General features: G+C 39.7%; 1 protein-coding gene across 11 annotated transcripts in view; it reads left to right on the forward strand.

Annotated features, from left to right (window-relative positions):
• The window catches only part of ZCWPW1 (zinc finger CW-type and PWWP domain containing 1), a 31,111-nt gene extending 16,994 nt beyond the window's left edge, over positions 1 to 14,117 (forward strand). For 5 of the 11 annotated variants that reach the window (XM_027042109.2, XM_027042108.2, XM_053213723.1 and 2 more), the window contains 11 exons: positions 102 to 218; positions 958 to 1,078; positions 1,838 to 1,913; positions 2,332 to 2,436; positions 2,519 to 2,602; positions 3,606 to 3,689; positions 4,537 to 4,603; positions 5,042 to 5,142; positions 12,376 to 12,436; positions 12,962 to 13,096; positions 13,625 to 14,117. In XM_027042109.2, the coding sequence (XP_026897910.2) occupies positions 102 to 218; positions 958 to 1,078; positions 1,838 to 1,913; positions 2,332 to 2,436; positions 2,519 to 2,602; positions 3,606 to 3,689; positions 4,537 to 4,603; positions 5,042 to 5,142; positions 12,376 to 12,436; positions 12,962 to 13,096; positions 13,625 to 13,953 (1,280 nt within the window). In that variant the 3' untranslated portion in view covers positions 13,954 to 14,117. The remainder of the gene's footprint in view (positions 1 to 101; positions 219 to 957; positions 1,079 to 1,837; positions 1,914 to 2,331; positions 2,437 to 2,518; positions 2,603 to 3,605; positions 3,690 to 4,536; positions 4,604 to 5,041; positions 5,143 to 12,375; positions 12,437 to 12,961; positions 13,097 to 13,624) is intronic. The other 6 variants (XM_027042111.2, XM_015085722.3, XM_015085723.3 and 3 more) reach the window with 4 other exon arrangements.
• The last annotated feature ends 105 nt before the right edge of the window (positions 14,118 to 14,222 follow it).

A 14,222-nucleotide genomic window follows, 5' to 3' on the forward strand; every position in this document is an offset into this window, starting at 1 on the left:
GGCCCCTAAGGCTCTATGATTTTAGTGAAGGTATATTGATTTTAGTTGGACTGAAGAAGGAAGAGCATATTTTTGTCTCACTTTTTTTTTTTCTGTTGCAGGTCAGTGTCTCGTCTGGGTCCAGTGTTCCTCCCCAAACTGTGAGAAGTGGAGGCGGCTTTGTGGGAACATTGACCCCTCAGTGCTTCCAGATAATTGGTCCTGTGATCAGAATACAGGTAGAATGGACTGGAGAGTTTTTTGTTTGTTTGTTTTTATTCTTTCCTTTCTTTCTCTGTATGTATCCCTTAGATTAAATATGTCATAGATGTAGTTATAATCCCAGGGGTCCTTGTAGTGTTTGGGAGAGAGGAAGGGATCTTCCTTGTCATATCAAGATGAATCTGACATAATGGGCTAGAAGAAAACACCCTGAAGAGTTATATTGTGGGAAGGGCCTGGAATCTAAACGTACATTCTAAGTGGATTCCATCTTCTTCAGCATTAGTCTGACCCTGCTGGTCCTGATTAGGTTATTGGTGTTGGGTTGGTGGATAAGAAGGGATATGGGATCCATGGGGAAAAGTGGGTGAGAGAGACAGCCAGTGGTTTAGAATTCTAAAATGTTTGAAACCACTTGGAAGAGTATGATGATCTAACCCAGCCCAGTTATTTTAAGGATGAGGTAACAGAGTCTCAGAGAAATTGCTGTCATGATGTTATGTAGATGGAAGCAGGGTCAAATAATGTGGGTCAGGCAGAAGTTTGGAATCTCTTTCTGTAACGTACATGGAGGCAGCACTCTTATTCTAGCTGTAGCTGCATTTCCTCCATGGGTCTTTGTTCTTTGTCCATACCTGTCTCCCAGTGCCCTTTTGGTCCCACCTGGTGCATACTCTTGTCCTCTCTCCTGCCCTCGTCTAGATTTTTACCTGATGAGGTTCTTTCCTTCCCTTCATTCCTTCTCTTTTTTGGCAGACTTGAAGTATAATCGCTGTGACATCCCTGAGGAGTCCTGGATAGGGCATGAGAGTGATGTGGCCTATGCCTCCTACATTCCAGGATCTATCATCTGGGCCAAGCAATATGGTTATCCTTGGTAGGGCACCATGGCATAGAACATCCTTCATGAACTTGGGAGTGGTAGATTCAAGCAAAGAGGGAAAGAAGTAGAAAGCATTTATAATGGAAATGGTACCTGCCTTAGAAAGAACATGGGATGAGGGAAAAGATAAAGTACCAAGCTGGGAGGCTTTGAAAGAACGTGTTTTCTAAAGGTTTCACAGTGGAGGTGGTATCTCCCTGGAAAAAAGCATCTGACAATTCTACTCTGGGTGGGCAAGAAAAAGGAAGGTGGCTTTATGGCATTTTTAAAACATTGAGATATGAGAGATATATAAAGTAGAGAGGACAAAGAAGGGTGGGATAGTTTCTTCTTTGGAGATGTCCTAGTCAGAAGATTTTTTCTCAGGGTTGATGGAAAGCCTAGGTTAAGATACTCTTACTAGAGGGCGCCTGGGTGGCTCAGTTGGTCAAGCATTTGACTCTTGATCTCAGGGTCTTGAGTTCATACCCCACATTGGGGTCCATGCTAAGCATGGAGCCTACTGGAAAAAATATATATATACTCTTACTTGGAAGATTCTGAGCTTCTTTGTATACTGATAGAAGTCACTTTAGTCATTTGGTAGTGACTACTGGGGGAGATCACCAAGGGTGGAGGTCTATTTTTAAGATCCTTTGTTTGCAAAACATATTGCTCTTTTATGTACATGTGTATTGGTGAATTTGTGTTCTGTTCCTCTAAACCATGTAAACCCTTCCTCTTCTGTTCCCTAAACCCATCTGTCTTCTCCAGGTGGCCAGGCATGGTAGAATCTGATCCTGACCTAGGGGAATATTTTCTTTTTGCTTCTCATCTTGATTCCCTGCCGGTGAGTTTTCCTGGCTTAGGGTATGTAGGTGCTCGGGCCAAAATAATGAACAAATCCATCCTAATAGATGTGCAGAGTTAGAAACATAGACATAGCCAGAAAACATGAGTAGAAACCGACACTTAGCTAGAGTGACAAACACAGAAACAAGTACCCACATATAGAATACAAACTTGTATCTAATTATTTAGTCATTACCAGGACATTTATGATTGTGATAAATATGCTTTGGTTGGGATTCTTGATGTCAGGATGGAAGAACAGCAGTCTGAGGTGGGTGGGTCAGGTTTATGGCATCAGATGAAGCCCAACACCTCTTTCCTTGTGAATCCTCAGTTCTTCCTCCACCTTTTCGGGTTGGAGGGCCAAAGCAAAGAGAAGGACTAGGGGCCATATGAAAACCATTTTTCTATTTCAGTCTAAGTACCACGTGACATTTTTTGGAGAGACAGTTTCTCGTGCTTGGATCCCAGTTAACATGCTGAAGAACTTCCAGGAACTGTCCCTGGAGCTAGCTGGAGTGGTAAGCAGCCCTTGGGGGTCAGTTGTGATACAGGTAACTTGAAAACTAAATCTGCCCTATATTAAACCTGATTTTGTTCCAGGAGAAGCTGTGTTGGGAGAAAGTCCCATGTCTGACCAAGTGTGCAAGGGTGAGGTTATTCATGAGGGACTCTTCTTTCTATCAGGTTTGCAGCAGGATAATGATTTTTCATAGTCTCCTTCCTTGCCTGCAGGCGGGGGGCCTTCCTGAAGACTGTGGTTTTCTACAGTTTAGCCAAGGCAGGTGTGGCAGAAATGAGGACAGGTTAACTCAGATTTCTCAGTCTTGGTACTATTGACATTTTGGGACAGATAATTCTTTGTTGTGGAAGTCTGTCCTATGTATTTTAGGATGTTTAACAGCATCTCTGGTCTTTACTGGTGTCTAGCCAAAGGGTGCTACTGCCCTTGGACTCAGTCGTGACAACCAAAAACATTGTCTCTAGACATTGTTAAGTATCTTCTGGGAGGCAAAACCTCTCCTGGTTGAGAAACTAAAAATATTAACTAAAAATATTTCTTCCCTGTAATCACTTTGGATTCAGTCAGCCTTAAAAATGAGCAGAGGGTTGCCTGGGTGTCTCAGGCAGTTGAGCATCTGACTCTTGATTTTGGCTCAGGTCATGATCTCATGGTTCATGGGTTTGAGCCCCCACTTGGGCTCTGTGCTGTGAGCATGGAGCCTGTTTGGGATTTTCTCTCTCCCTCTCTTTCTGCCCCTCCTCTGTGCTCTCTCTCTCTCAATAAATAAACTTAAAAAAAAAAAAGAAAAAAGAAAGAAATGAGAAGAGGCCTACCAGCTCTGGGGCTTTTGAAAATCAGGCAGTGAGTGTTAAATCAAGCAGCTGGATCTGAAGAAACATGTGAGAAGCTCAAAAGTGGAATTACCTGAGTTCCTTTAATCTTGCCTTTTCACATTTCCATGAGATTTACTTTGGAGAGGCCACCAAAATGTTGGTTGACAATATTGCTAGGAATTGGTGAAAAGTGTGTTGGGTGATAAAGGGAGATTATGTCTCTAAGCTCAAAAGATTAAGAATGGGAGTATCATGTCAATATCAGGAGCCAGAAAAGATCATGTCTGGTGAGTAGCAGTCTATTGGAATTATTTCTCTACTATTTATCATTGACTCTAATCTTCTATTTCAGAAAAGGTGCAGGAACAAGGATTGCAGTCAGAAACTGGGAGTGGCCCTGACGATGGCTCAGGAGGCAGAACAGATCAGTATTCAGGTGGGAGAGTGTTCAGACTACATACCTGCTCCTCTTTGGGACCTGGGACACAAAGCAAACCATATACTGTCTACTAAAGAAAAGTGGCTTGTCCTTCCCCATCATCCAGTCTTAGTCTTAGAACTAGTCTTTTCTTTCCAGGACAGATTACTTTAGCTCCTTAAATCATTTATTCTTTTTCTACCCCTGGGGCAAATGGGATCTTCTCTCATCCTACATAGAGACAGTTTGTAGTAGGGGGCATCCCACCTCCGTATTTAACTTTAGATCTCAGATGTATGAGTCTTAACCTCTCTTTTATGCAGTGTTTACCCTCAAATTCTGCCTTTGGGTGTGCAGTGGAGAATTACAATTATAAGTAAACTGGAAAAAGAGATTATTATAAGAATATATTGCAGCATATAATTATATAACATAATGTAAATATATAATATAAAAATAATGTTATAATGTATTATAGTTAATCTTCGTAAAAATTTAGATAAACAGAATATGAAATTTTAAGTGAAAATGCTATGGAATATGAATATAAAGTGTGTAACTAAAGTATTTTTTTTTTTTTAGCGTTTATTTATTTATTTTGAGAGAGAGAGAGCTCAAGCAGGAGAGGGGCAGAGATAGAGGAAAAGAGAAAGAATTCTAAGCAGGCTCCGTGCTGTGTGCTGTCAGCACGGAGCCGGACATGGGGCTCAAGCCCACAAACTGTGAGATCTTGCCAAAGTCAAGAGTCAGATGCTTAACCAGCTGAGTCACCCAGGCACCCCCATAACTAAAGTCTTGAAGACAGAGGGGAAAAGTCATCCTTGGGAGAATAGTGGATGATGCTTTTGTTTCTTGGTTCCCTCAGGAACGGGTTAACTTATTTGGTTTCCGGAGCCGATACAATGGATCTGACAATAGTCGGGAAGGAAAAGGTAGGATCAGTAAGAGGATAAGGATTAGTGAAGGAGGTGGGGAGAAGATGTAGAGAGGGAGATGGTCCTTCATGAGGGCAGAACTGAAACTTCATTTTATATCCGATATCATCCATCTAGTTCTGGATTCTAATAGGAGGCTCTCCATGAATGCCATTGACCCAAGTATCTGGGAGGGAGGGATGGATGGATAAATGGATGGGTGAAGAGAAGAATGGAGAGAAAAAGAGGATGGGGAGGGAGGGCACATGTTAAAGAGTGGTGGGTGTTTGGAAAAGGTGGGAACCATGATAACCTAGGGCCGTGTTTTGTGGAAGAAATGCCACTGGGACATGAGAGGCAGAGTTAGAAGACTGCTTCTCTGGGATCAGCTCAATTAACTCATCATCTAATTTATTGGATAAATTCTTTAGCCTTTCTTTCCTATTCCTGTTCTAGACATAACGGTTACTGGGGCTAACAGCCCAGATTCCCGCTTGGAGAAAGAAGGGGAAGAGGCCGTGTTGGAGGAGGTGGAGGAGGAGGAAGAAGAGGAAAAAGTAAGAGTGATCTTGGGGATTCCTTTTAGGAGATTTCTGTAGGACGTCTGGTTAGCATGGATTTATATTTACTATGGAACCATCCTATTCCTGCCTCAGGGTGGACCTGACTAGCTGGTCTTATCTTCTAGGGGTCTTCAGGGAAGAAGACCCTCTTTTTTCCTCAGTTATTCTCTCTAATGTCTCACATTTCTAGGAATTTATTTCTTGATTATCATCCCAGTTCCTAATGTAGTTTTTGGTTCTTACTAGAGCAATTTCAGAGAATAGCAGGGTGCCTCTGTTTACACTCTCTTCTCCCCTGTGTACACACTTAAGATATTCATTCACTTGTTTCCTTTGGGTATTTTCAAGCATATGAAATATAGATTTTTTAAAAAATATTTAAAGACTTTTTAAAGAGTGGTTTTAGGTTCACAGTAAAATTGAGAGGAAAGTACAGAGTTTCCATACCCTGTCTCCATACATGCATAGCCTTTCCCATTATCAACACCCACCAGAGTCATGCATTTGTTTCCAATTGATGAACTGACATTGGCACATTGTAATCAACCAAAGTCCATAGTTTACATTAGGGTTTACTCTGGTGTTGTTATAGTCTGAGTTTGGACAAATATATAATGATACATATACATCATTATAGTATCATACAGAGTATTTTCACTGCTCTAAAAATCCTGTGTGCTCTACTTATTCATCCCTCACCCCGCAACCCCTGACAACCACTGGTCTTTTTATTGTCTCCATAGTTTTGCCCACTCCAGAACATCATATAGTTGGAATTATGTAGTATGTACCCTTTTCAGACTGGCTTCTGAGAAATATGCATTTAAGTTTCCTTCATGTATTTCATGGCTTGATAGCTAGTTGTGTGTGTATATATACATAATATATATACCTATTTACATATACATATTATATATATATATTTTTTTTTTTTTGCTGAATTTTTCCATTTTCTGGATGTATCACATTTATTTATCCATTCACTTACTGAAGGATATCTTGGTTGCTTCCAAATTTGGACAATTATGAATAAAGCTGCTATGAACAGCTGCTTACAGGTTTTTGTGAGAACAAGTTTTCGACTCCTTTGAGTAAATAGCAAGGAGCTTGATTACTGGATTGTATGGTAAGAATATGTTTACTTTTGTAAGAAAACACCAAACTGTCTTCCAAAGTGGCTATACCATTTTGCATTCCCACCAGCATTGAATGAGATTTCCTGTTGTTCCACATCCTTGCTAGTATTTGGTATTGTCAGTGTTCCAGATTTTAGCCATTCTAATAGGTGTGTACTGGTATTCATTGATGTTTTAATTTACGTTTCCCTGATGACATATGATCTGGAGCATCTTTTCATATTCTTACTAGCCATCTGTATATTTTTTTTGGTGAGTTGTCCATTAAAGTGTTTGGTCCATTTTTTAAATTGGGTTGTTTATTTTTTTTTTTTTAGTTTTAGGAGTTCTTTGTATATTTTAGATAACAGTCCTTTATCAGGTGTATCTTCTACCAACCAGCCGATTAATTATTTATTTCATGGATCATGTCTTTAGTGTTATATATAAAAAGTCATTGTCAGGGTGCCTGGGTGGCTTGGTCGATTGAGCGTCTGACTTTGGCTCAGGTCATAATCTCACGGTTTGTGGGTTTGAGCCCATGTTGAGCTTTGTGCTGATAGCATGGAGCCTGCTTCAGATTCTCTGTCTCCCTCTTTTTCTGCCCCTTGCATGTTGTCTCTCTTAAAAATGAATAAACGTTAAAAAAAAAGTCATTGTCATACCCAAGGTCATCTAGATTTTCTATGTTATCTTCTAGGAGTTTTATAGTTTTACATTTTACACTTAGATCTATACTACATTTTGAGTTAATTTTTGTGAAAGGTGTAAGGTTTATATCTAGATTCACTTTTTTGTGTGTGGATGTCTAGTTGTTCCACCATATTTGTTGAAAAGACTCATTGCCTTTGCTCTTTTGTCAAAGATCAGCTGACTGTTTTTTTAATTTATTTTTATTTTTTTATTTTTTAATGTTTATTTATTCTTTGAGAGAGAGAGACAGAGCAAGCAGCGGAGGGGCAGAGAGAGAGGGAGACACAGAATCTGAAGCAGGCTCCAGGCTCTGAGCTGTCAGCACAGAGCCTGACACGGGGCTCAAACTTATAGACCATGAGATCATGACCTGAGCTGAAGTCGGTCACTCAACCAACTGAGCCACCCAGGTGCCCAAGCTGACTGTTTTTATGTGGGTTTATTTTTTGGGCTCTCTATTCTGTCCCATTGACCTATTTGTTCTTTTGCCAATTCCACAGTCCTGATTACTATAGCTTTATAGTAAGTCTTGAAGTTGCCTAGGGTCAGTCCTCCAGCTTTGTTGGCTATTCTGGGTCTTTTGCCTTTCTACATAACTGTAGAATCAGTTTGTTGATATCTACAAAATAGCTTGCTTGGATTTTGTTTGGAATTGCATTGATCCTATTAGATTAAGCTGGGAAAAATGAACACTAAACAATATTGAGTCTTCCTATCCACAGATGTGGAATATCTGTTTATTTAGTTCTTTGATTTTATTCATCAGAGTTTTGTAGTTTTACTCGTATAGATCTTGTACATATTTTGTTGAATTTATATGTAAGTATTTAATTTTTTCGGTGCTAATAAAAATGGTATTGTGTTTTTAAATATCAAATTCCACGTGTCCATTGTTGGTATATAAGAAAGTGATTAACTTTTGTATATTAATCTGTATCCTGCAACCTTGCTATAAACACTTAATAGCTGTGGAGTTTCTGTCAATTCTCTTGGATTTTCTGTATTGGCAATTATGTTATGGGCAAACAAAGACAGTTTTACAGTTGACCCTTGAATAGCACAGGTTTGAACTATGGAGGTCCACTTATGTGTGGATTTTTTTCAGTAAATACACTGGAGTACTGTAAATGTATTTTCTCTTCCTTATGGTTTTAATATTTTCTTTTTTTTTTACCTTTACTCTAAGAATACAGTATATAATATATAATGGACAAAATACATGTGAATTATCTGTTATTGGTAAGGCTTCTAGTCAAAAGTAGGCTACTAGTGCTTAAATTTTGGGGGAGTCCAAAGTTATACACAGGTTTTCCACTGTGCAAAGGGTCAGCACTCCTAACCCCTGCATTGTTTAAGGGTCAACTGTATTTATTCCTTCCCAGTATCTGTACCTTTTATTTCTTTTTGTCTTACTGCTTTAGGTAGAACTTCCAATATGATGTTGAAAAGGTGTGATGAGAAGGGACATCCTTGCCTTCTTCCTGATCTTTGTGGGAAAGTTTCTAGTTTCTCAGCATTAAGTATAGTGTTAGTTGTAGGTTTTTGGTAGATGTTCTTTATCAATTTGAGGAAGTTACTCTCTTTTCCTAGTTTACTGAGAGTTTTTACCATGCATGGGTGTTGGATTTTGTCAAATGCTTTTTCTGTATCTATTGATATGATTATGTGATTTTTCTTTTTTAGCCTGTTATGATGGATTACATTAATTGATTTTCAAATGTTAAACCAGTCTTGCATACCTTGAATAAATTCCACTTGTTCATGGTGTATAATTGTTTATACATTGTTGGATTCAATTTACTAATATTTTTGGCCATCACTATGGAGTATTTTTGCATCTCTTTTCATAAGAGATATTGCTCTGTAGTTTTTTTTTTTTCTCATAATGTCTCTGTTTTGATGTTCAGGTAATGGTGGCCTCATAGAATGAGTTAGGAAGTATTCTCTCTGCTCCTTTTCTCTGAAAGAGATTATAGAGAATTGGCAGAATTTCTTCCCTAAATGTTTGGTAGAATTTACCAGTGAATCCATGGGCATGGTGCTTTCTGTCTTAGAAGGATAACTACTAATTACTGATTCAATTTTGTTAATAGATAGATACAGACCCTATTCAGATTGTTTCTTCTTGTGTGAGTTTAGGCAGATTGTCTTTTAAGGAATTGGTCCATTTCTTATTGGTTATCAAATTTGTTTGAAAACAATTATTTAGTAGCACCTGGGTAGCTTAGTTGGTTAAGTGTCCGACTTGGCTCAGGTCATGATCTCGTGGTTCATGAGTTTGAGCCCTGCATTGGGCTCTGTGCTGACAGCTTAGGCCCTGAAGCCTGCTACACATTCTCTGTCTCTCTTCCCCTCCCCTGCTTGTGCTCTGTCTCTGTCTCTGTCTCTTTCTCTCAAAAATAAATAAACATTAAAAGAATTTTTTAATAAAAAAAGAAAAGAATTATTCATAGTATTCCTTTATTATCCTTTTAATGTCCTTGGACTCTGTAGTGATGACCTCCTTTTTATTTTCTGATTTTAGTCATTTGTTTCCTCTCTTTTTCTTAGTTAGCTTGGCTGGAGGCTTACCAATTTTATTGATCTTTTCAGAGAACCAGGTTTTTGTTTCATTCATTTTCTCTACTAATTTCCTGTTATTAATTTCATCAATTTCTACTCCAGTTCTTATTATTTCTTTTCTTTTGCTCACTTTGGATTTAACTTGTTCTTCTTTTTCTAGTTTCCGAAGGTTAAAACTTAGACTGTTGATTTTAGATCTTTCTTCTTTTCTAATGAATGTGTTCAGTGCTAAATTTCCCTCTCAGTACTGCTTTCTGTGTATCCCACAAATTTTGATAAATTGTGTTTTCCTTTTCATTTAGTTCATATTTTAAATTTCACTTAGTTCAATATTTTAAAATTTCTCTTGAGATTTCTTCTTTGATCCATGTGTTATATAGAAGTATGCTATTTAATCTCCATGTATTTGGAAATTTTTTGGTTATCTTTCTGTTATTGATTTCTAGTTAAAGTCCGTTATGGTCCAGGAGCAGACATTTAATGATTTCTCTTCTTTTAAATATATTAAGTTTTGTTTTATGGTTCAGAATGTGGTCAATCTTGGCGAATGCTACATGTGAACTTGAGAAGAATATGTATTCTGCTGTTGTTACTTAGAGAATTGACCTCTTTATCATTATGTAATGCCCTTTTTATCCCTGATAACTCTCCTTGTCTTGAAGTCTGCTCTGTTTGAAATTAGCATAGCTACTCCTGCTTTCTTTTGATTAGTGCGAGCATGGTGTATTTTTCTGTTTACTTTTATAATCTCTCCCTCTCTCTCTCTCTCTCTCTCTCTCTCTCTCTCTCTCTCTCTCTATATATATATATATATATATATATAGCTTTATGTTTAAAATTTTTTTAATGTTTTATTTATTTTTGAGACAGAGAGAGACAGAGCATGAGCAGGGGAGAGGCAGAGAGAGAGCGAGACACAGAATCCAAAGCAGGCTTCAGGCTCTGAGCTGTCAGCACAGAGCTCGACGCGGGGCTTGAACCCACAAACTGCAAGATCATGACCTGAGACAAAGTCGGACGCTTAACCAGCTGAGCCACCTAGGCGCCTCTATAGCTTTATGTTTAAAGTAGACTTCCTGTAGACAACATATGGCTGGGTCTTGTTTTTTAATCCTGATAATCTGTGTCTTTTAATTGGTGCTTTTAGATTATTGACATTCACAGTAATTATTAACATAGTTGGATTAATATCTATAATATTCGTTACTGTTTTCTATTTGTTGCCCTTGTTCTTTCTTCCTATTTTTGTCTTCCACTCTTTTTCTGCCCTAAGTGGTTTTAATCGAGCACCTTATATAATTCCATTTTCTCCCCTTCCTTAGCATATCAGGTGAGGTGTTCTTTTCCTTTGGCTTCTTTCAGGGCTTTTTCTTTTTTTTCTTTTTCTTTTTTTAAGTTATTAAATTCCAGTTAGTTAACATACAGTGTAATATTAGTTTCAGGTACACATTATTATACTCAGCACTTCTGTACATCACTTGGTGCTCATCACAACAGGTGCACCTTAATCCTCAAGGCTTTTTCTTTATCTCTGATTTTCTGTAGTTTGAAAATAATATGCTTAGGTATAGTTGTTGGGCATTTATCCTTCTTGGTGTTCTCTGAGCTTCCTGAATCTGTCGTTTGGTGTCTGACGTTAATTTGAGAAACTTCTCAGTCATTATTGTTTTCAATATTTCTTGGGTTTCTTGCTTTTTTTATTATTATTATTTTTTTACATTTATTTATTTTTGAGAAACAGTGAGACAAAGCACGAGTGGGGGAGGGGCAGGGAGAGAAGGAGACACAGAATCCGAAGCAGGCTCCATGCTCTGAGCAAGCAGTCAGCACAGAGCCTGATGCGAGGCTCGAACCCACAAACTGTGAGATCATGACCGAGCCAAAGTCGGAGGCTCAACCGACTGAGCCACCCAGGTGCCCTGGGTTTCTTTCTTTTTTTCTTCTCAGGTATTCCCACTGTGCATATATTATGCATTTTATAGTTGTCTCACAATTCTTGGATATGCTGTTCTTTTTTTTTTTTTTTCATTCTTTGTTCCTTTTGCTTTTCAGCTTTGAAGGTTTCTGTTGAGATATCCTCAAGTGCAGAGATTCTTTCCTAGTCTGTGTTCCATCTACTAATAAGCCCATCAAAGGCATTTTTTTTCATTTCTATTACAGCATTTTTTAAAGTTTATTTATTTATTTTGAGAGAGAGAGAGAACAAGCGAACGAGCAGGGGAGGGGCATAGAGGGGGTGGGAAGAGAGAATCCCAAACAGGCTCTGTGCTGTCAACACAGAGCCCGACATGGGGCTTAATTCCATGAACCATGAGATCATTACATGAGCCAAAAACAAGAGTTGGACACTTAACTGACTAAGCCACCCATGTGCCCCTAATTTACCAGGCCATGCTAATGGCCTAGCTTTATTTCCTTCTCTTGTACATAAAGCCTTGTACTGACTAATATCAAATAGAATGGGAAGAATGAACATTAAAAAAATTTTTCTTTTAAAGTTTATTTTTGAGGACAGAGCACAAGCAGGGGAGGGGTAGAGAGAGAGAGGGAGACACAGAATCTGAAGCAGGCTTGAGGCTCTGGGCTGTCACACAGAGCCCAACTCAGGGGTCAGACTCACAAACCATGAGAACATGACCTGAACTGAAGTTGGATGCTTAACTGACTGAGCCACCCAGGCACCCTGGGAAAGATGAACATTTTTATCTTTGTTTTCATTGATTTAAACAGTATCAGGCTCACAGAATCCAATTTGATTTCCCTTACCCCACCCATCATTTCTGTAGCATCCCACTCTATTAAAAACACAATTATGTGACTTAATTTATATTTTCTTATTTTTCTCTCCCATTTTCAGGACTCAACTTTGCCCAGTCCCAAGCCAGCCAAAATTCAGACAAAAAGCCCCAAGGCAAGAGGTAAGCAAGCCAGCTGGGAACAGGTATGTGCTACCATTAAGGCAGGGCAGAAATAGGCAATGGGAAGGGTCTGCAGGTCACAGGATCTTAACTGCCTGTCTCAGCTTTAAAATCTGCAAAAATGGTCAAGGCTCCTACTGTGTCATCAGGGAAGCTGTCCTCTGCCAAGCGAGTACATCTCCTCGCTTCTGTGCACTGATTATAAAATATTAGATTAAAGGTGGAAAGAATGTCTTAAATTCTTAGCCAAGAAGGATGGCTTCCTGGAGAAGGCAGTCTATGAGGAAAAATATAAAGAGAAGAAGATCCAGAACAAACAAACAACAACAAGAGAGACAGAGAGAGAGAGAGAGAGAGAGAGAAATATTTGGGGAAAAGGAAGGAACCAAAAAAACTCACTAGATTGAGAATGAGCAGAGGATGTGGGGCACAGACTAACTGTGGGAAGTCTATGGACCCTTGCCGAGCTGTCATTTAGAGAGAGAGAAACAAATGTCCTTCATGGTTGTTGGTGGGGTGATGCAGGCATAGCAGATGGACGAGATGGGATCCTGCAAAGGAAGACAACGAAGAGATCTCTGGGAAATGAATCTGCAGCAACGCCTGTACGCATAATGGGAAGGAAAGAAGGACACAGGAATTCAGAGCCTGACCAGCCAGGTAAGGCTCAAGTCCTGGGAAAAACTATGGGAAATGAGGTTCAAGTCTGTGTCTCCCTTCCCTGGATCATTTCTTAACTTCATAGCTTTTTGTTACTTTTAAAAAGAACAAGAATTAAGCATCTCAGATGGTAGAGTGCAGTACACACTGTAGAAACGTAATGGTTATTCGTTTGATTTGATCCAAGCACAGGAGAATGGTGAGGAGGGGGGAACAGACATTTATCGAGTATTGCTGTGGGCTGGCTAGATAGACATTTGCTGGCTCCCTTGAATCTTTCAATATCTCTGTGACTGGACATTTGCCATTTTAGAGATAAGGGGATTGAGGCCCAAAGGGTTTATAATTTGCTGAAGACCCATGACAGGCATATGACTAGCATATGGCTAGAATCCAGGTCTTTCTGACTTCAAAGCCCATTTTATTTCTATTGAGAAAGATCATATTTCCTAGAGATATTTTTGTAAACAGGAATGTAGGGGTTTGACTTGTAAAAAGCCAGGACAGATGGCCTAATAGGGCTCTCAGTTTTATCACTTTTTCATCCAGGCCCTAAGAAAAAATTTAAAGCTCCCCAGAGCAAAGCTGCAGGAACCAACTTCCCTGAGGACAAAGAAGCTGGGATGGAGCCAAAGGGCCCGACCCCACCAGCTCATCTTGGGGCTTGTCCCATGGTGGGGAAAGAAGGCTCAAAGTGTCCTCAGGAGGCTGGAAGTGTCCTCCATGACGATGAAGCCTCCAGTGACCTGGACCTGGAGCAACTCCTGGAAGATGTTGGAGAAGAGCCGGAGCAGCTGGAGGAGCCACAGTGTGGAGATGACCCTGGGGAGTTCACCACGACCTTCTTTGAGGAATAGCTGTGTGCTCCTGCCTCACCCACTTCCACAGGAGCAGCAGAGAGAGCCCCTCAGAGGGTCTCTGAGAAGCTACTACGTGTGGGGTTTGTTCCTCAGCTACAGGTCAATTGGCTAAAGTCACGGCTCTGCAGTTTATGTGTTAATAAAACAGGTTACTGGCTTAAGTGGTTCCATTCGTCTCTAACCACATGCTTCCCTTGGCTTCTCTCTCCGCCCCCCCCCCCCCCCATCCCTGTGGCATGTCCCTGTTTCTGGTGGGAGGCCGGCAC

This window comes from Acinonyx jubatus, chromosome E3, assembly GCF_027475565.1.
Source record: "Acinonyx jubatus isolate Ajub_Pintada_27869175 chromosome E3, VMU_Ajub_asm_v1.0, whole genome shotgun sequence".
In the NCBI taxonomy this organism is placed as follows: domain Eukaryota; kingdom Metazoa; phylum Chordata; class Mammalia; order Carnivora; family Felidae; genus Acinonyx; species Acinonyx jubatus.